At 38.2% G+C, this 22,554-nt stretch overlaps 1 protein-coding gene across 4 annotated transcripts in view; it reads left to right on the plus strand.

Annotated features, from left to right (window-relative positions):
- Positions 1–8,974: 8,974 nt before the first annotated feature.
- The window catches only part of wdr11 (WD repeat domain 11), an 82,732-nt gene continuing 69,152 nt past the window's right edge, over positions 8,975–22,554 (plus strand). For 2 of the 4 annotated variants that reach the window (XM_079690621.1, XM_079690622.1), the window contains exons 1-5: positions 8,975–9,194; positions 11,406–11,517; positions 17,525–17,678; positions 17,918–18,091; positions 18,328–18,529. In XM_079690621.1, the coding sequence (XP_079546747.1) occupies positions 9,109–9,194; positions 11,406–11,517; positions 17,525–17,678; positions 17,918–18,091; positions 18,328–18,529 (728 nt within the window). In that variant the 5' untranslated portion in view covers positions 8,975–9,108. The remainder of the gene's footprint in view (positions 9,195–11,405; positions 11,518–17,524; positions 17,679–17,917; positions 18,092–18,327; positions 18,530–22,554) is intronic. The other 2 variants (XM_079690623.1, XM_079690624.1) reach the window with 1 other exon arrangement.

A 22,554-nucleotide genomic window follows, 5' to 3' on the forward strand; every position in this document is an offset into this window, starting at 1 on the left:
GGGTCTTTATTTTTTCCATTACCAACTAAAATATGTGATGTACTTTAACGGGTATAAGCGAAACTTTATAAAAATGAGCCTTAAGTTCACACTGCAAAGCCAACTATTATTGTAGGTGTTCATATAAACCCATTAGTGTCTGTGTGTACATTATCGAGAATGCGTGTGTGCCCAGGGCTGTACATGAATATAATACAGCTCCCTGCCTTAGAAAAACAAATATAAAAGGTTTTACATGAAGGGAAAATCTGCTAGAGACTAACAAAAAATATTTGCATGCTTGTAAGATGTCTAAAGATGATCATGTTGTTAGAGATTGATATGCTACATTATCACATTAAGCTGCTGAAATACTCTCAATTCTGCCTTTAAGGCCTTTATATCATCCCCATGCTACTGTTCCTTAGTGTATCTAATGGGCTGTGAAGCCTTGTCTGCCCTGCATGTTGAATACTGTCGAACTGTTTTATTGACACATCACACACTAAGGTTTTTTTTAGTGCTGCTCTTGGGAGAGGCTGGTCTTCTCTAATGGCATTCACTGTCTGCCTGTTCAATCTTCTTGTCATTTATTAGACTTCAATAAAACATCAAGAGGGAGGCCACAGCAAGAATAGTAATGCCAAATCAGCATATGTGGTTTGTGTTGATGAGGCGTGGAGCGTGGCCTGGAGACTGAGAAGCACAAACTTATGGTTCTCTTGGGATTCGGTTTATATGGCACTGTTTTACAGCTAGATTCATTACATTACATTACATTTCATTTAGCTGACACTTTTATCCATTCGACCAAGAAGATACAAACTTGAAGAAAATAGAATAAGAACATTAGGTTTCATAGAGCCAAACCATTTTAAGTGCTACTCAACTGGCTTTAGATAAGCCAGTCCTAGTATTTAAGTGCTTAGTTAGTATATAAGTGCTTTTTATTTAGTTTTTTTCGTTTTTCATTTTATTGCTCGAAGTGGAGTCGAAAGAGATGAGTTTTCAGTCTGCGCCGGAAGATATGTAAACTTTCTGCTGTCCTGATGTCAATGGGAAGCTCATTCCACCATTTTGGAGCCAGGATAGCAAACCGACATGTTTTTGCTGATGGGAACTCGGGTCCCCCTCGCAGTGCGGGTGCAGCGAGCTCTTCAGCTGATGCAGAACGGAGTGCACGTGCTGGGGTGTATGGTTTAACCATGTCCTGGATGTAGGAAGGGCCAGAACCATTCACAGCATGGTACGCAAGTACCAGTGTCTTGAAGTGGATTCTAGCAGTTACTGGAAGCCAGTGAAGGGAGTGGAGGAGCGGCGTGGTGTGGGAACATTTAGGAAGGTTGAAGACCAGACGAGCCGCTGCATTCTGGATGAGCTGCAGAGGTCGGATGGCACATGCAGGTAGACCAGGAGGGAGTTGCAGTAGTCTAGGTGTGAGATGACGAGAGCCTGGACCAGAAGCTGCGTCACTTTCTGGGTCAGGAGGGGACGTATCCTCCTGATGTTGTAAAGAGTGTATCTGCAGCAGGGGGTTGTTGCAGCGTTGTTTGCAGTGAAGGACAGTTTGTTATCTAGGGACACACCCAGTTTCCTTGCAGTCTGAGTCGGGGAATCAACAGAGGGGCCGATGTTGATTGTTAGGTCAAGAGTGGGACAATCTTTTCCCGGAAGGAAAAGCAGTTCAGTCTCGTCCAAGTTGAGCTTGAGGTGGTGAGCAAACATCCACTGAGAGATGTCTGTTAGACAAGCAGAGATGCGTGCGACGACCTGGGTTTCTGAACGGGGAAAAGACAGAATTAATTGAGTGTCGTCAGCGTAGCAATGGAATGAAAAACCATGCGGGCTAATGACATATCCGAGCGAGTTTGTGTACAGAGAGAAGAGGAGGGGACCGAGGACAGAGCCCCGAGGGACCCCTGTAGATAATTGACAAGGGTCAAGGGACTCGGACCCTCTCCAAGTTAGATTCAATATTCTTTCTGCCTTCCCTGGAAAATGAGGCTGACAAATCCGTGTTTAATTAATTTTAGGTGTGATCCATGCGTCGGTTTTCCTGTACCTTGATCCGTTCATGTGAATTCATTCTCATTTTATCGACTCATTCCCTTTAACATTTAACTGGTTTGAGAGTTTAGATAATGGTTCAAAAAAGACTTAATGAGCCGTGTAATTCATAGTTTACTTTACCAACTCATACAGAATATCCACTTTTAGGATTGAGAATGTCTTTGCCAACAGAAACATGTCTATTAATGATACTTCCGATTAGCAACCAGTCATTGTGCTGCAGGAATTAGTCCAACATTGGGGAAATAGTTAGCATTTTTGCACTTCCAGCTCTTATGCTTGAAGTCAATGGGTTTTTGGTTGTGAACTTTGAAGCTTTGACATGTTCATTTATAGGAGGCTAAATAAGACAAAGTTGTTGAGCACTACCTATAGTCTCATTGAACACCATTCCACCTATAGCTTCATGCTATGGCCATACTGTAATAGTCATGCATCCATGGTGTAGTTTGTTTATCTATAACGTTTGCTTTGTACTCCTGGCAATTGCATTACAAAAACTCATCATCCTTGCAGCAGTCTATTCATGAACACTTGTTTTAGAGCTATAAATGCAGATTGCTGGATATTTTTGTCACTTTAATCCAAAATAATAACTTTACAGTCATTTACAAAAATAGTCCCTCATTTGGTGTTTTTATGAAACTCGAAGAGAGCCCTTTCCAACACATACCCAACATCTCTTATGTAGTGCTTAAGTGAGATGAGATGGGGTGCATGTAAAGGCCATAGCATTTAATATATTTCACTTTAATGCTCACAAACCTGTGAACCCTAGTGCCATGTAAACATCTGCATATTCCCCCCACTTGTTGATTCAGGTTTTGTGTATAAAATCTCACTTTTTCTACTTTTCTGTATGCGCACATTCAAATGTTTTAAAACACTGCAGCCATTTTGAAATCCCAGTTTTTGATTATGTCATTTAATCTTCAAAAGCAGCCTCCATCTGCTCAGTTGTCAAGGAAATGTAAATGTTAGAATATGTATTTGTTCTCTACTTACATGCTGGCTTAAAGTTAAAAGTCCTATACTGTAAGCGCACTATTTTTTTCACGATCAGGAATAAACCTTTGAACTTTGTATTTATAATGTCGTTTTTTTCCATCTGCAGAAAAACCCAATAATGTTAATCTTTTGACACTTTCCTACAAAAGCACTCTAATTTTCCTCTCCTACTTTGCACTGTGTGGCTCAGATGCTTACATCCTGTACAATAACATTTCCTTCATTTGCACTCAGTTGCATGGGTCATTTCAGATAATGCTGAGGGTAGAATTTATATACGCATGCAAACAGAACACAGGCACAACATTCACTTTTCGGGCTTCAATGAAATGATAATGCTGAGCTATTAAACTCATTATATTAAACTTGTTTCTGGCTAGTGACGAGATGGATATTTCACATGCAATGAAAAGGTAATCTCCTAAAGTAATCAATTCCCTCCCATTCCCTGAAGGAACAAAGTGAACAAGTATGTTTGTTACCACTAATGATTTACATCATTATGCCCTTTATGTCCTTCGTGTCACTCATAATACTGCTGTATTTATGATAAATAAAATGTGACTATTATGTGTCATTTTCCCAGTGTGAAATTTTGCAGGCTGCGTGTAAAAAGATGACTAATTTTGGTGTTACAAGGCAGCCATTTAGAATCCATTTCATGCCAGCAGAAGTAATGGAAACAGTCCTGCCAATTACACAGACGACAATCCCTTTACTACACGACTCATTCAGGCTTTCATTAATATTCATATGGCAGATGTTCAATTGCCGGGACGATAAAAGTGAATCAGGCACATCTCGTGGGGATCGCGTCTCAGAGTGCGACATCATAACTCATTCTGACATCTAGTGTTGTAACCGTCAAGCGAGACTTTATGAAATATGGAAGAGAGCAGTTAACACACACACTCTGGAAGCATGATTCAAAGGGGCTGGTTCATCAGTGTGGATCTGACATGCTTCACGAGCAACAGAAGGTTTAATCTGGTGATGAAGACTTTGCAATAAAAATATTTGGCCTTTTTTTCTGTTCCCTCAAACTTTTCAAGTCAACTGAGATATGACATTCAGAGATTCACTTGAAACTCCCATATGGACTGCTAGAGTTTGATAGAAATCAATGACTATAATATTCTGCCCTGTTGCTTCTGTTTCATTTTCCCAATGCCCATGGTGTTTGCACAGGGAGTTCTGTTGTTGGGAAGATCAAGAGGTTTTTTTTGTCCTGTTGTGTGTTGACTGTGTTCTGTGTGTGTTTAGAGAACAGGTGATGACAAGGGGAGCCACATTACCAGCCTCTGTCTCAGCATTCTAATTTTGTTCGGAAATGTTGTAATATTTTGTCAGTAAAGGTCAAGAAAGGTATCCAGAAAGACTCAGCAAAATGTACAAGTAACATGATAGAAGTAACGCTTATGGATTAATGTATTTTTAAATTGTAAGAGAGCACCATATGGAAATGTCTCAGCCCTTAATGGATCCCTATATGTTTTCCTATAAACAGCAACAATACAATTAGTGCTACAACCTAATAACTTCAAAGTACAACTTTACATTTTAAAATTAAAACAAATACCATTTTTTAAATTAAAAAAATATCAACTCAAACTCACTCAGTTATATGAGCAATATCTATTTAAAGTTTGCTTATGTTATCTAACAAGCATGTAGCAGCTGTAAGTATTTAATTGCATGACAACAATATGTTTTATTAATTTATTCTCCCATGAAAAATGATTCTTAACTGGAACTTAAGAGTATGGTCAAACTGGCCAGAATAATGCTTGATATTTTACATTCATCACAGGTAAATAAATATATTTCAGTATGCTCACAAACAGATCAATACTATGTATAAATACAAAGATATACAGATGAGTAGCAAGAATAATGTTTCACACGACTGATGGCCAGCAGTGGAGTGCACTCAGGGCACTCAGACTTTAATTGGGTTTTATACCTGACCCAAAGTGTGATTATCCTTGCTCTCCATTTTCATTAGAGAACCTTCATTACACATCACCGCCCGTTCCCTTGGCCACACAGCCACAGACACTTAAAGGCTTTAGGAAGTAAAACAAGAGGGAAAGAGAAAAAGGACTGATTTATTACCTTTCACTGTGTCAAATAATGACTGACCTGAGGGTAACCGGACTAACTGCTTTCTTTTCAATCACAAGAAAAGGGGAGAGCAAAGGTAAAGGAGAGGCTGGGGGAGAAACCTTGCAGGCTTAGTTAGTACATATGTATTTTTTCTCAGGTTTAGAGGTCTGTTGGCAGTGCCTTTGTCCCTTTTTATATTTTTCACTGTAGCATAGTTTCCTCCGTTGTAATGCAAAGCTAAGCTAATCGGCTGCTTGCCATGGCGTCATGCACTTTAGTTTTTTCAGTTTTTTCATTTACCTTTAGGATAGAGAGCACATTTTCCAAAATATCTAAATATTCTTTAGCCCCCACTTTTCTCAAACCCTGGCCAAGACAAGTTGTGCCTAAAAACTAACTAGAGCTTAAACATATAAGTGTTAGAAAAGTTGTATTTTTTATTTTCAATGGTATTGGGAGTAACAATTAATGTAATTCCATCAACAGACTATCACGGCGGTGTCCTTCTTGTATGAGGGAAATGACTGTAAGTTATGATTATCAAGTGGAAATCAGGCTCAGAATCATCGTAATCGTAATTTGATTATTGCTTTGATCTACATTCATATCGAAATAAGTGCATTTCATACTGTATACACTTGAAACTGATGGTTTGTTGTGTTGTTTGACAGCATACATGTAGGGGAGAAGGGGGTAAGTTGAGCCAGTGGGTAAGTTGAACCAACCCCTGTAACCAGGCAACGCCTTATAGTTGTAATCAAGTGAAAGACATTATGCAAGCTCCACCCATTTCTCATTGCCTGTGAAAGAGAGATATTCATTGTGGTCTGGTAAGTAAACATTTTTACAAAAAAACGTTTTTTGCTCGTCAAAGTAAATGTTCTAGATGTCAGCTATATCGGCTGTCATGTAAAAAAAAAAAGTATCCAGGTTTAAACATATATATTGTATATGTTGATATGTTGGCAGCGTATTAAACCATGTGAATCATTAAGCTAAAGATGACTCTGAATTGTAATGCTAGGCTATTTTTTCTAAAAGGGTGGCTATGGGGTAAAGTGAACCATGGGCCTTGGGGTAAGTTGAGCCAGTTTTTCCATGGAGAAATGAATGAAAGTAGGCCAAGTTGATAATAAGAGCTCATTGTAGGCTACATTTAAAGTTGTATTTACCCTGTGTTTAATTGGTAAGATGTATGAAATTGTATCACCATTTGTATGATTACTTTTCCTTTTAACATGTTAAAAAAAATCAAGCAATTCAATCGAAATTTATATTAAAAATATTTGAAAAACTAAACTTGTATTTGGTTTGTTATTTATTTTTTATAGTTACCTTTAAGATGTGTTGTAGGTATCCTCAGGTTTGAACAGGTATGCCCAGGTTTGAACAGTGGTTCAATTTACTCCCTGACCTGGATCAACTTACCCCTACACTGGGGCAAGTTGAGCCACAAGATGTAATAAGAAGTAATATTTTCACTGCCCTTGATCAAATATTAATTATTATCATTGCCATTGATAGGAGACTTCCTGAATTATAGGTGTGTGTTTTCATTTTTACTATGTGTCATTTCTCCTTGCTTAGAGTACAGCATAACTAAAAAATGGCTCGACTTATCCCAATCTCCCCTACATGTCAAGGCAATTCTGCACATTTTAATAAGTTTGGGATAGGGGATTCACCAAATGTCTCTTAAGGGTTAGGTTTTTTTTTATGTTGAACCTTCACACTATCTTTACCAGTTCAACTAGGGTAAACTGATTTAAATAAAAAAATTGCTGACACTGTTCTCTTAGGTTTCCAAACTTCTTGAAGACTGTTATTCTCGAACATAAATCTAATTAAATATCTTGGACAAAATGTCTAACTTTTGATGGAATAACCCTTACTTATTTTTTATAAACAAAATAGAAAATGCATTAGAATTGTAGATAGACATTTATCATGCAGCTGTTGAAGCTGCTCACATTATATCACATATTAAACAATGTATTTGAGTCATACCTGTCAAAAATGATATTCACATCTTATCTCCATGTACGAAACAACAGCCATACATCTGACTAAGGTTTAAAGATGTGTGCCTCTAGGAAGAGTGAGAAATAGTCTCATAATTCAATTTCAGCACAGCGCTGTTTCTAAAGACAGCAATAATTGTGATGAATATCAGACATTCTGTGTGTGTACATTCTGCAGAACACCATGACCACAAGATGATCTTGACAGATGTGGGATGCAAACTTGAGTTAACCAAATTAAAATGAATCCAATAATCAGACATGAAACATGTTTTCATAATTTAATCTCTCTGCCACAATATTGGAATTCCTTTCTCCTTCCATTGGATTATAATAGTTCACAATATAGAACAAGAGCCAATTTGAAAAGTTTGATAAATCATCATTCACGTATAAGCTTTTTTTGTTAAAAAAACAACATTGTGTAAATGCAATGTCTGACAATGCAAAGTGTACATGTTTTTTCTCCCTGAAGAAATTACCATATAATAATTTATCTTATTATTTCCCATTCTGAATATCACCAATAACAGTGCTGCACTTGCAACCTCGCAAGTTAGTATGGTGGAACCTTTTTTAATTAAGTCACACTCAGTGCAGGAGAAAGCAAATGCTGTTATATACCAATTGATGGGGAAAAACTTTTTTTTTCATGTTCTGATATATTATGTTTTTCTTCCCTTTTAACTGTTTCTATGCATTTGTTTCCAGTTTTGCACCACAGGGTTTGTCTTAACACACCAGATAATGTCATATTTAAAGGCTAATTCTTGCCAGGAACTAAAGCTAATTGTGTTCTTTAGGGTTTTGAGTAAAATGTTGCTTTTTGTGCTGTATATAGTCGCACTTGGGCATGACAGATCAAAAAGGAAACTGACTGCAGGCAGCAGGGCTGTGAAGGAGATGAAACAATTGAATCTTTGAAATCATCTTGGACAGGGTGTTCTTCCCCAAAGTCATAAAGTCATGTTTTTTCCCATGATTCACTCCACTACATCTAGCAGTGTGCTAACTTGTGTCACTTTAGTGAGGAAGAGCCTATAAATAAAAGGCAGAAAGATTTTTGTTTGATCTGCCAAAAGTTATTCAGGGTAGTTTATGTGGTTTAAACCGCTGCACTGTTCTCTCAGGGGTGTGTTTCCAAGCCCATCAGACAACAATATATTGTCATCAACTTCCAATGTGTGTAAATCGTTTGCTCTTCACACTCTGATTCACTCAGGGGGCACGAGATCATCGGAGTCTGATGGCGTTCACGCAGGGGGCGCGTATAATGATGTTTATGGAGGAAAAGGTTATCATTAGATGTTTTAAAACATTTCGAGGCTATTATACCATTTTCAAATGAAGGGATGAATAACAATATATAAGTGAATGTCACTTCTGCGTATAGAAACAAATTGGGTTTTATGAAAACAATTTTAGAATAAAATGGCATATACTTTTTTTTTTAAATAAGGACATTTTGGGTTGTAATATTAAATGTAATGTAATATTGCCATGTACTATTAATATTGTTATAATATTTGATATGTAATAGCCTAACTAACATTACATTCAAACTAAATTATTGAATTATTTTCTACAACTAAACATTGGTTAAATGCTAACAGTGACAAAATTACATTGTTGTGGCAATATTGGAAATATATAAAAAAGTGAAAGAATATAACATACTATCATAGCATTGTTTACGTGTACTCTCTATAAACACATTTGACATTTTGTGATCATGATCAAATGTGAAGCCTCAGCTTTGGAACCTTTCATCGCTGGGATTTGTTCCTACACGACGTTCCATTCAAAAACACCGTTTTACTTCCTGTTAGAAGTCTCAACAACAGAGCCGAAGCGCTGAAGCTAAACAACTTTAGCAGCTTTTGGTCAACAAATATTAATGTAGCAAAAATACTGCGTAGCAACAATGATTCCGTACACTGTCAACATCAAACTCGCGGCTCGGACTCTGACTGGCACTCTCCATTTGCAGAATAAAACCGCTGTAGACTGGTGAGTACTGCACATCTGCCGTTAGCATCTTTATGTAGCTTCTTCATTTAGTCAATGCGTGCGTATGTTATTTCATGTTTGATATATGCTAATTATATTATATATGCAACACGTTACATTGTTCCCTTTTATTGCTACCTGCAAGAATTATTATGCCGATTTTTCCCAACAGAACATAACACTTAGGGCATCCTGTGTCATGTGATGTGATGTGAAGGGATGTGACAGTTTGCTGGGCCTGATGCATTTTCTAACCCTTACCTTCCCATAGTATTCCAGCTGGAAGCACGACTTCACTGTGACTTCCTATGCGTTATTGCATTTCCGGGCCTGTGATAAAAACACTATGCATATTAAACCTTATTATATGTTATTTAATGAGGTTGCAGATGTGTTGTATTGGAATGCTCTTTACTGAAATGTCATGTGTTTCTTATGCTTTATCCTCTCTATGTATTTATATTAGGTGGCATACTATTAACAACACCTCTATGATATCAATGCTAAATATATAATACAATGAACTATGTCAGTGTCAAATATCGAATACACTATTTTTGGATTGTTGTAGATTCAAAGGTTTTAATGTCATATGCACATATGCTACAGTGTAGAAATGGCAATGGAAATCTTATGACCCGAGCTCCTCCAACGATGCAACATATATCATAAAATACAAGAATTCAAATAAAAAATTGTGCAAAGTCATGGAAAAAGATAAAAAATGCACCAAGAAAATTCTTTAAAAAGTGTTTTTAAAAGGTGTAGGAATCCAATTGTCACCAAGTTGTATTCCCCATACATGAAGCTGGCAATGATTAATGTATTAATCTATGCGATAACAAGTGAGACTTACCATTCATCTTTAATAAAACGCTTTCAGTGGATATCATTTCCTCATACATGTAGAAAACGTGGCAATGATATGGAAGATTATTAATGATTTAAGTTGTTAATTGTCTTCACTTGCAGCTAATGTGCACACTTCCTTTCCTCTGAGTTGTATTAGACAGTTTGTTGTACTTTGAAAATCCATACAAAATCACATATTTAATATTGGAGTTTACATTTTGTATGTGGAATTGATTTGTGACCTTTCTCAGGGTGTCCGCGGGGTCTTAAAAAGTATTAAAAGTTGATAAATCAATTTAGCGAAATTAAGGCTATTAAAAAGTATTAAACAGCATTTTCCAAGGTATTACATTTTGTAGCTTGTTTTCAATAAGTCTATAAATTGTCCAAAGAGGTTGTATTCTACAGTTTGCCTGAATGTAATCATTGCGTAGGTGTGTAGTGTGAATCTTTGGAGTTTATTTATGGCATCCCGTGGGATTTGACGTCATCTGAACAGGACATCGCACGCTCACTGCTTGATAGCGCGCGAAGGTCCGTTTACGCCGGTTGTTAAACATCGTTATGGGAAAATGCAAGTTTGCGTCCAAATGGATGGAAGATAAGAAGGAAGGACAATCAATACTGTATAAAGTCAATGTGAGGTAAAGTGTGTCGCCAATGTAACCGGTTAGAACTCAAAGTGGCGATGAGGTCTTAAAATGTATGGAAAGGGTCTTAAAAAAGGTCTTAAAAGGTATTACATTTGACTTCAGGATTCCTGCATATACCCTGTTTCTGTAGTCCCATCACGTATGCATACTGAAAGATGTAAAAGATCTAGACATGGAGTGGATGGATGGTCATAGATTTTTTGCTCATTGTTAGAAAAATGTCACTAGTCACCGGCTTGAGTTTCAAAACAGGATACTTGTATTTGAAGGAACAACGGTTCAAAGCTGTGTTCAATGCTTTGTTCAGATTAGCTGAGGACCACGTCAGAAATGATCATCTTTGTCATGTCTTCCTAGAGACTGAATCATCATGTTAATCGTTGCCACATAGCTTATCATACGCTTTAAAACAGGGTGGCATGCTTCTTTTACTAGGTACTCATACATCTTGTCATATACACTGTCATACACTTGGGTCATTGTTATCATATGCAACTCTGTCCTTGAAAGAGTACATTTAGTATTTTCCCAACACTCGTAAAAAAAAGAAAGTTTAAATGTTCTTCTTGGGGTCTTGTGGTCTTGGTTCAATGCCCGCGCACTCACAGACCCTCTGTGTTTAGTCTGTGTCGGGAAGAAATGTCAGCTCCTTTTCACTTACCTCATAATTCACTCTTTCATTCTCTTCGGCTCTCCTTTTCTGTAGGGGTTGGCAGGGGCTGATAGCTCAGGGATGTCACTCCAGTATTCTTATCATCGATCCAAAGACGTCTCAGACCATACAGGTGCTGGAGCGGCACAAAGCCAACGTGGTCAAGGTGAGTTCACAAAGTAAACTTTTTTCAGCAGTTTATATTTACAGTGTAGGGCTGCAACTTCTAATATTTGTATCCTCAATACTATTCATCTGAATTTGAGTATCATTTGTTTTGGCTTAAATTCTGTTGATACATAAAAGAATGCCTACAACAGTTTCCAACAGCTCACAGTGATGTCAAGGTATCCAAACAGCAAATGTTTTTTGCTTGAAAATGGGTGGAACAATTAATCACTTTCACAATTGTTCTAAATGTTTTTGTAGATTACATTTTTTTTTTTCAATTGACTTACCAATCAACTGACTTACATTTTCAACTCTGCTCCATTGGATACATAATAGCCTTTGATATCTGTCAATAAGTCAAGCTGAAAACCTAAAAAAGTAATCAGACAATTAACTGATTAATTTGTGTAGAATATTTCAAATAAAGGCTAATCAAAAACAGTTTGTTGTATGAAGACATTTTGGTTTTGGCCTCATGTTTCACTTCTTTTTCCAATTGAGTTCTTTCTGAATCTCAAAGTGTTCATTTAATACCTGATTCCTAGATGCAGAATCATACCTGTTGCACTTAAAGTCAGCAAATATGTATGTGTATTATGGTTTGTAAGCTTTTAATGTGTCTATTGCCCTTACAGTATGTCTTTTATATATGTGCCAATTTATATACTGGCTCGCTTTGACACCCAGATGCTGGGCTTTGCGCTGACGTAATTCGTGTTGCAATAGCCGCTAACTGCAGGCCCGTCTCCTAAACTGCTAACCTCTTTCCTTCAGGCGAGGTAGTCTCCTAGTTAGACCCTCCAGAAAAACGCGATTCTGCGATCGCAGAATTTACCGCATAATCAGCAATATGGCGCAGATTTTTAAAAGGCCGCATATTTATCAAATGGCCGCATAATCCCCGCATTTTTCGACACAAAGTTGAGAAAAAAAAAGTTGACTCGTCTTGACGTGACGTTATCAGCTCGCGCATCACAGAATGTAAACAACACTGTATAGAGTGAACGTGTGGAGCTCACACGATAGAGAAAACACCAAAATGAAAAAATCTAATCCATCTCATTTACCGACGAACATTTCTACTAAAGACCGGGCAAAAAGTGGGGGGAAACTATTCTGCAACTGTGTGTTGGATCATAAGAGAAAATCGACGGTGGCGACCCACTTTGATTCATTCAAACATTCGAAAATGCTTTCTGCTGCTGCGGACAAGAAAGCCATTCAACTCACGTTCCCCGAGGCATCAACCTCCAAAACCCTTTCGAGGGCTACAAGAAACGAAGTGAGTAGCCTACAAGATTGAAGCTGGTCAGATAACGAACGAGTAAATGAAAACAGAATGAGGCGGAGCAGTGTGTGTGTGTGTGTGTGTGTGTGTGTGGGGGGGGGGGGGGGGGGGGGGGGGGTGGGGTGTGTGTGTGTGTGTGTGAGATTAAAATAGCCCAATTGCTTTTACAATAAATAAACATTGAATGTGTTTAATTGAATAGTAAAGGGGTTCAACGTTAGTGGCAGGTTGTGTGTGAGAGAGAATAAATAAGACAGCCCAATATTTAAAAAAAAGTGTTATTCTTTTCCCCCGCATATTTAGCATATTTCGCAACTTTCCGCATATTTCGCAACTTCCCACAATTTCACCGCATAAAATCACATAAAAACCCCGCATTTTTAATCGCATAATCAAGGATTTTTGCCCGCGTTTTTCTGGAGGGTCTACCTAGTGGTTGAAAGTAAAGCGTAAGGACCACAGGGTGCATTAGCTAGCTATTTCATGTCTTGCTTGTGGTCTGACATACAGTAAATTCATTAAATGCATTTCCCCATATTGCAATTCACAACCTGTTTCCAAGCAACAGTAGCTGTCATAGGGACCCTTAAGGAAAAAGTGTTTTGCTATTCGTTGCAAAAGAAAATATTTTTCCTCCATGAAATAAAAACACACCCGTACTGATGGAGTATAATTTCATCAGAATTATTGTTAGCATTGTGCAACCTTGGGATAAGTTGTTGTGGTTGCTTTCTGGAACAAACACTGAGCGCTGCTTCACTGTGTAAGCTAAAAAGCAACACTGATAAAGGTTGCTTCTGTATTAACAGATAGCCCTTCTGTGTATGTGTGTTTGTGTCAGCTTATGTGTGTATGGTTTATGTTTGTGTGCTTTGTAGAAGGGTAAATAATGGGCAATAAATCGTGTGGTGATTATCAGTGCCTGGGCTCAATCCGAGACTCTCATTCCTCACAGCAAAGCACACTTTAATCTTGTAAAGCACCGCAGCCACAGCAGCGAGCCATTCCTCACCACACAGCCCGACAAAAGAAAGCTTGCAGAATAAAAGGGAGAAAAAAGCAAGGAGTTGGCATAGCACAGAGCATGCCTATTCACATACATAATCAATTATTTAAACACAAACTTGTTCAGTCATTTGTCTTTTTAGCATATACATTTCTATGGTGTGTGTTTCTTGGAACTGCTTCGTTTTTCTTTCCCTTAACCCTGCTTTATATGCACCATAGTTAACATGTAAAAGCACTTATACAGAACAATACCTGATCTGGATAGACCTACAGTACAGACAATATTGCCTCTGTTTTCAGTCAAATTCATCATTTTCTTTTTTTAATGGTAACATGTAAAAGTCTTGCAATGTTTCCGTAGTGCAGTGGTTCTCAAAGTTTTTCTGTTTGGAGAAAAAAAAAAAGTCGGGCCCCCCCCAACACAAATAGTCACGTAATGGGCCAAGTTAACATTTATCAAAATACATCAATATGAACGTGAAAAAATCACTTTGCTAGAACAGTGATAATAAAACAATGCTCCATAAGTCTGTGTGCTCGAAAAAACTAAACTTAATACAATTGTGCAATCCCTTTGCTAGAACAAAGGATAATACTTAGCCACTTTGCAATCCGTGCAAAAAAATGAAAAGAAAGAAAATGCTGATATTTGGCCAAAAAGTGTGTCTTATCACAGCATTAGTGGCTGCAATGAGCCTGTTTGCACTGCACATTTCTTCAAAACGGGGTTGCAGGCTCAGTGGCGGCGCCAGAGATTTTCTTTTGGGGGTGATGTGGGGTAGCTTGACGTTTCGGGTGCTCAAACATTTAAGGTTTCCCATTAAGGTACCGGTCGCTACATTGGAATTTTGTACTGCAACATTCCCCACACGCACATACACAGTACACCCGCGACTGTTACAATGAAGGCTCGATAATCAGCTCATCTCAAAGTGTAAGCAGGGATAAAGTGCTATTTTTATAAGTGGGGAGTGGACTTAAACTCCTCTAGGGGGGTCCGGGGACATGCTCCCCTGGGAAGATTTTTCTTTTAATATTGAAGTTAAATGCATCAATCTGGTGCACTTTGAGAGCAAAATGAAGAGATCTATGGATACATCTCTCAACACCAATTTGAAACCGAACTGTAAACATATTTTCTTTTTCTTTATGGATATTTTACAAGTCACTCCCATTTTAAACTGTATCCTTGTTTTACTGTCATATAGTATTTCATACCTGTTTTTCATTTATTCTCTTATTTTTTATACCTATAATGATCATATAAATGTCTGCCTCGGAAATAATTGTTTACATTAATCGGACAAAACCGTTTGAGAGCCACTGAGATAACTAATCTCAGTGTGTAATTTAAAGACTGAGCTGAGGTTATCTGAGCCTCTCAGTCTGACAGGCGAGAGTTCTCCCTCCACCTTGTTGTTGAAAAAGCTTCTTATATCCGTTAGCGTAGCTAGCTAGCACCAGATGCTAACAACAACAATATCCGGTACCGGTGCGCGCTCTCTCTCTCTCGCTCGCGCACGCACACAAAATGGCTCGTTCCACACACACAGAGCCAAGCTTGAATGAAACACAGAGACCCAGACTTACTTGTACTGTACTGTAGCATATTCTTTTCAAATCAATCATTTTTCAAATTATGAATTTCACACGTAAGACATACATTTATTGGGGGCGCTTAGGGGGTGCTATGGCTATCCTAGGGGGACCTGCAGCCCCCCTGACACCGCCTATTGACCTTCCATCCTCAACATGTACATTGCACACCTGTGTCCTACAGCGCCCTCATAGGTTTCTAAGGTTTCTAAGTGTAACTTCCGCCGGTCATGCCAACGTCATAACCATTTTCTATAAACTTTTTTTTATTTTGTCATAACAATTTTTCCTCCTGGTCTCACGCTCCCCCCCTGTCCTGCCTCTGACCCCCCACTTTGAGGAACACTGCCATAGCGACTGGCAAAAATGATTTTGAAAATTGTGTTAATAAATAACAATAACTGTACTTAAGATCAAATATGAAGTCCTTGTACTTCACTCTATGCTGTTTATACTTTAACTCTAATATCATTTGGATGCACATTTTGTACTTTTTTACTCGAATACTTTTTAGTTACTTGTTACTTTTTCACCTTTCAGGCAGCAAAGTGCTTAACAGAGCAAGATTCAGAAAAACAACAAAACATGAACAATGATACCATTAAAGTTAACCAAAATTAAAAGCCATTCAAGGATTAAAAAATCCAAGGGAGATTGCTGTTTTAAGATATATTATTACTAGGGCCGGGACTCGATTAAAAAAATTAATCTAATTAATTACAGGCTTTGTAATTAATTAATCGCAATTAATCGCATTTTAATCACATATAAATATTTGACCTAAGAACAGTGAGAAGCAATTTTTTTTCACCTGGATTTTAGTATACCATTGAATAATGACTGAATACATAAGCTTAAGCAACAAAACATTGTTTATTTTTTTCAAGGTGGTACACTGGCCATAAAGTGTAGCAATAGCATATTTAGGAATATAGTACATTTCAGAGATGCAGGTAGCCTATAGGTAGGTAGACCTTCTGTAAACTATAACACTTTGTTTTTTAAGTAAAACACAATACTTTCAAGTACATTCAGAACATTGGAAACCCTGACTATTAGAAAACATCTCTCTGTTGCTTCAGAGGCCATAACAGACTTTGTTGATTTACCAACAGTTGATTTAAAAAATCTAATACATTTCAGTCCAACTCTCTCAATAACCTTGGCCAAAACAATAAACAGTTCAACATAAAGTGCCAGTTGCACCAACAACGTAATAAATAGTTCAACATAAAGTGTACTGTACCATTTAAAATAAAATAAAAAAGTGCCAGTGATTGACCTCAATCCCTCCTATTCTTCCAATATCCTGATGAAAAATAAAATCTCTGTTGCATAGGCCACTGTTTGATCAACGCGAATTGGGTGTGGGTCCTTGTACTCCGAGTCGGGCTAACGTCCACACTAGCTTCCACGCTAGCTGCTATAGGTTTTGCATTGAGGTGATACTTGAGGCTTGATGTGCTGCGGTGATATGCAAATTCCTTTTTGCATAATTTGCAAACAACCATGCTCTTATCGACGCTTCCATCCGTCCGTTTTTTAAAACAAAATGTCCCATCCACGGGGCCAACCAAAGCGGTCTCATCAGCTTCTTCGTTCGACTATTGTTCACTGTGGTTTGTTGTTGTCTGAAGTTATGAACGTTAGTTGGTGCTCCAGTGTAATCGGTACCCCTGAAACTCATCCAGTGAGAAACGTTCCGCGGTACAAAAATAAGTGCGATTAAAATGCGTTAATTTTTGTGTAATTAATCAATCTTAATTAACGCGTTAAAGTCCCGGCCCTAATTATTACATGTAAAGCTAACCAACTGAATACAAAGTATTTCAAATAAACCCAACCCTTACCAAATGTAATGTTGAAGTTATGAAAACAATAAAAAATCCTCAATAACTATAATCCAATAATGTAATATATACGATTCTGAAATGGGCTATACTGCATAACGAGTCCTTTTCGCTTGTTACGTTAAATACATTTTCATCCTTATACTTTTGCACTTTCTTGAGTAGGAATTTGAATGCAGGACCTTTCCTTGCAGCTGTGTATTTTTACACAGTAGTATTGCTACTTGAACTTACTGTGCGTTACCTCTGGTGTTTTGTAGGTGAAATGGTCCAGGGAGAACTACTACCACAACCAGAGCTCTCCCTACTGTCTGCGGCTAGCCTCAGGGGACGCCTCGGGGAAGATCATAGTGTGGGATGTGGTCAGCGGCACCGCCCATTGTGAGATCCAGGAGCACTCCAAACCTATCCAGGGTAAGATACCTTCCACAACCCCCCCCTCTTCCTCTCATGTAAGCTTGGATTGATTTATTGTCCCTCAGTTCTGTACAGGAAGGATATCACCCCCAGGGGCCCTGCCAGGGAGAAACTTGGAACTGTTGTTGACTATTTGTTTTCATTAAGAAGCTCTTACCATCATTCTCTGCCCTTTCTGTTCTGGCACTTAATTTACTCTTTATTCTCCCCTCTGTTTCTTGCTCTTTCTCTGCCAGACTTGGAGTGGTTATGGAATCAGGATGCGTCTCGTGATCTACTGTTGGCCATCCACCCTCCCAACTACATCGTGCTGTGGAACGGAGACACGGGCACCAAGCTATGGAAGAAGAGCTACGCTGAGAACATCCTCTCCTTCTCATTTGACCCCTTTGACCCCTCCAATATGGCATGTAAGTTATCAACAAATTTGTCGAAAAAAATGTGACTCAGCCTTTGTTTATACACTGTTTACATGTTTTATTTTTTTGTAATTGGAGGTGGAATTAGATTTAAGATATATTAAGATTACTCATATGAGAGAGACTTTGCTTACTTCCTTTTTAAATTGAAATAAATATATTTTACCATTTGTCTTTACTGACTGACAGTTGTAACTTTTAAACGTTTTTTTTCTGTCTTTTGGCAGTGCTGACCAGTGAAGGAATAGTCTTTATCACAGACTTCTCCCACTCCAAACCCCCAGGCAGCGCTGGTAAAAAGGTCTACATCGCCAGCCCCCATGCAAGCCCCGCCCACACCAAGCCTGCCTCTGCCATCTCCCTTGCCCCCACAGGCGCCAAGAAGGCCCTCAACAAGGTCAAAGTGCTCATCACCAATGAAAAACCCACGTAAGTCAGATTGTTTTTATAAATGTATTGCTAATTTAAAACTTTTCCCATATGTCAGTAAATCCACCAGCAACCTTCTCTGCATTTTAAGTAAGGTCCCTAAGAGTTTTACTAGAACAACCTCGAATCAAGGACTTTGCTCTGGGTCAACTCACTTGAGTTTTATACAAGCAGTTCCAAGAATGTTATCAAACAATGTCTTGGTCTAAGGATATCTAAAGTGTTTGTATTTGTTGTACACCCTTGACCTGTAGTGAATCTGCATGTAGGTATAATATTATGTCCTCTGCTGCAGGTAAAAATGAAGACAAAAAGTTTAATTTCATGATATATGAGTTTGTTGTTAATACAATGTAAACAAGTCTATCTATGTAGCACAATACACCATTGAATGAGCTCTCGACAGGTTGTGAATGCCAATTATACACTCCTTTTGTGTCTCTGTAACATGTGCTGCTCTTCACCTTTTTTTATCAATAACTTGAGGAGGACATATTCTGCTCATTTTCAGGTTCATATTTGTATTTTGTGTCTACTGTGACATATCTATATGCTTTAATGTTCAAAAAGCTCTTTATTTTCCTCATACTGCCTGTGCTGCAGAACCTCTTTTCACCCTCTGTCTGAAACCAGAGCCCAGTCTGCTCTGATTGATTAGCTTGCCGGCTCTATTGTGATTGGCCAACTGCCTAGAGATTTCCCGCCCCTAAGCAAATCACATACATTGTGTTGGAGCACTGGTGTTACAAAGTGATGTCACTATGTGGTTAAATCTACTTGCCTCTTTGGGAGAAATTATATATGGGAGAAATTATGTTTGGTAGAATACACACAACAACAAAAAAACAAACTATTGATCACACCTGAGAGATCTGAAGTCGAAAATTATGTTTCTGTCAAAAGGATGAAATAACAGGTTTCGCTATTGGAGAATAATAATGGATTTTGGATTATGTTTTCATTTTGTGCCTTAGGTTGTTTATTTGTTCTACCCAAGCAAGATTTGAGATTGATCAATGTGACAAAGTTAAAAATTGAATTTTCATTCTCAGGGTTAAAGAAGTTAAAATCAATGAATGTATTATGTGTTGTGACTTCACCTGTATTCAATACTTTAATTTACAAAAACAAGTACCTCTTTTTTCTCCATTAAGTATTAAACTGAACACTGACATTTAAATTGTGTTAGACTACATAACTTTACAAAAAGTTTGGGTGGATCAGGGACCAAAGGCCTGTTTGATGTGCTGCCTGCTTCCTGCCTGAGTGGCTGTGGCTGTCACACAGGCTTATTTATAGCCGCCTCTCTGTCCACCTACTCAACCAGCTCTAATAACAACCACTCCATTAATCTTACTTTTCTTTATTCTCTCTCACTCCACTCGGCCGCCGTGTCCATTTCACTCTTTGTGTCTTCTGTTGGTGTGTGACACGTTCTTCCCTCACCTATAACGCAGTGTGTAATTGCTCTGGAAAATGCTGTATTCCATCATTACGCCTCTGTCCGCGTTCCGGTATCTCTCCTCTCTGGTGCTGTCTGCCTGTGGTTGATATATTGGGGGATTTAAACAAGACTGATATCAATGTAAGGGTACCACTTTACAATAAGACTACCCTTATAAAGGGTTTATAATTGGGTTATGAATTAGGTTGTAAACACTTTATTAATCATTAAGAACCATTTGTAAACCAGTTCTAACATAGTTTTCATACATCAACACAGGCTCACTATTTGGCAAGATGACTAAGCCTTATATTGGCTACTTAGCGAGAATCAACTCAGTGAGCAACAGATACCAAGGATGCTGGCTGATGAAGAAGATTAAGTAAGCTAAGTAGCCAATATAAGGCTTAGCAGTACAGATAAAAGTGGGATCTCTATTTGGCAAGCAACCGGTCACAGTTGCCCCGTTTATCTCATGTCTTATAAAAGCTTATTAATGATTTATAAAGTGTTCACAACCTAATTAATAAATGAATTACAAACTACTCGTAAACCCTTTTATACGGGTAGTCTTATTGTAAAGTGGTACCAATGTATGGTATCAGAAACATGTTACATCATACACATTAGTGTCTCATCAGATATCTATTCATCAGTCTTTTAGCCAGCACAAATATGACAAACAATAACAAAGGCGAGCAACCTTGTCAGTATTGTAATATCTCTACATCTAATGCTACTTATCCTTAAGATGTCAGACACTAAGCTACATTGCCAACAACCCATGAGGTTTATATGTCCCACCATTTTGGGAATGAGCAAACATTCGAAATCAGCTAGTTTGCTAGAAATACACCGAAGAGCAACTGATGATTTGGGAAAGAGCAACCATAGCAAACTCATGTTGTTTTAATAAAGAAGTCAGTGTGTCAAAAATCAGCTTTTCCATCAGTTCATGCTGCAGGCAGCGCGAATAGTTTTCCACACAGCAGGGCACAATAAACTTGTTTGCCTGTAGAAGCCTGTAGCCTCGGAACCTCCATTCACCGGCACACAGTGCCGTTCTCAGTGTGCTAATGAAGAAATGTAGAAAATAACATTGGACCTGTCTTGTGCATTTGATGAACATACACTAACCACAAACAAATAAAAATAGATTGAGTTTCCTGTGACTGTTTCACAACAATCTACGTAGTGTTTCACCAATTTTAATGTAGCAGTAGGATGAGCCTTTATGAATTAGCAGTAACTTAATACAGCTCTGAAAGGGCGTAACATTTGTGAACAGTATAGTGAGTAAGATACAATAACCTTGGTAACAAGACATTCCTGTGATTGAATACTGTATTCTGCCCTAACAATTCCCCTGCTACATGTTAAATTCAGACCATAGCTGATATCTTGAGGGGCGTTCATTTGAATTTTCTCTGTCCAAAACTACCGCTATGATTATTTCATTATTTGCCCTTGCAATTTTAATGAAAGTGAAAAGTGATCTGTGTGTCTGCCCTGTCATTTGGATCCCCTCCAAATTGTAATAAGTTCTTTGTTGGCCTATGAGACATGCTTCCACTAAGTTCCATGAAAATGTAGCCAGAAGATTTATCGTAATCTTGCTGCCAGACTAACCGGGCCAAAAACATAACCTCCCATTTGGCGGACATGTGATACATCACTGGGTCAAACCCTGAAATGAACCAAACTATTTCATAGCAAGCCTCTGCCATTTCCAGCTGCTGTTGGTCTTCTCTTAGCCAAAATGGGGGGGGTCTCTATCATAAAACATAGTTATGCACACATTTGTTGCTCATTTTAGAATCAAGGCCAAATTGTTAATTTATGCACCACTGCCTGCCAGTATGAAGTTTTGTGAGTTTATTCTGTGGACATTAGAAGCTCAATCTGACTACATTATGTATAAGCATTTGATTTGAAGGTCCTCTGGGTCATTTATGTTTATTTATCATGAATAAACAATACAACTTCTGTTGAAGAAAGACAGTAAAAGCGGCCCTCTGAGGTTGCCTCATGTGCTTTGTGGGTGTGCAGCACGTATGTGGCGGTGTATCACTATGCAGTGTTTCCCCTAAGTTTACTGTTTTGGGGGGGGGGTGCTGCCTGAGCGGGGGGGATTGGGATATTTTTCCTTAGGGTCAAAAACACTAAACTCACAACTTAAAATGAAAGCATTTAGTTTGTTTAATAAAAGAGCACATGTTCAATGTTAAAAGTGACAGTAGATATGGATTAGTTGAAATTTGGTGCTATATATATATATGTATATACAGTATATATATATATACAAATTTTCTTTTTTTTAAACACCTTGAATTTCAGGGGGCGCAGGGCACCCCTTCAAGACAATGGTAGGGGAAACACTGCTATGTTTGATCCCCAGACTGCTGCAACCTTCATGGGTTATTCACAGCAAAGAGGAGAGTGTGATGTTTTGGAAATACAGTTGAATTTTTTGCGATGGCTTGGTTAACGAGACTTTCTCTTCTCTTTTTCTGCTTTTCGTCTTTCTCTCTGAAGCTCTGTCTTTTTATTTTATTCCATCTAATACACAGAAGCCTCTTTT

The sequence above is a fragment of the Notothenia rossii genome, assembly GCF_949606895.1.
Source record: "Notothenia rossii genome assembly, chromosome: 6".
In the NCBI taxonomy this organism is placed as follows: domain Eukaryota; kingdom Metazoa; phylum Chordata; class Actinopteri; order Perciformes; family Nototheniidae; genus Notothenia; species Notothenia rossii.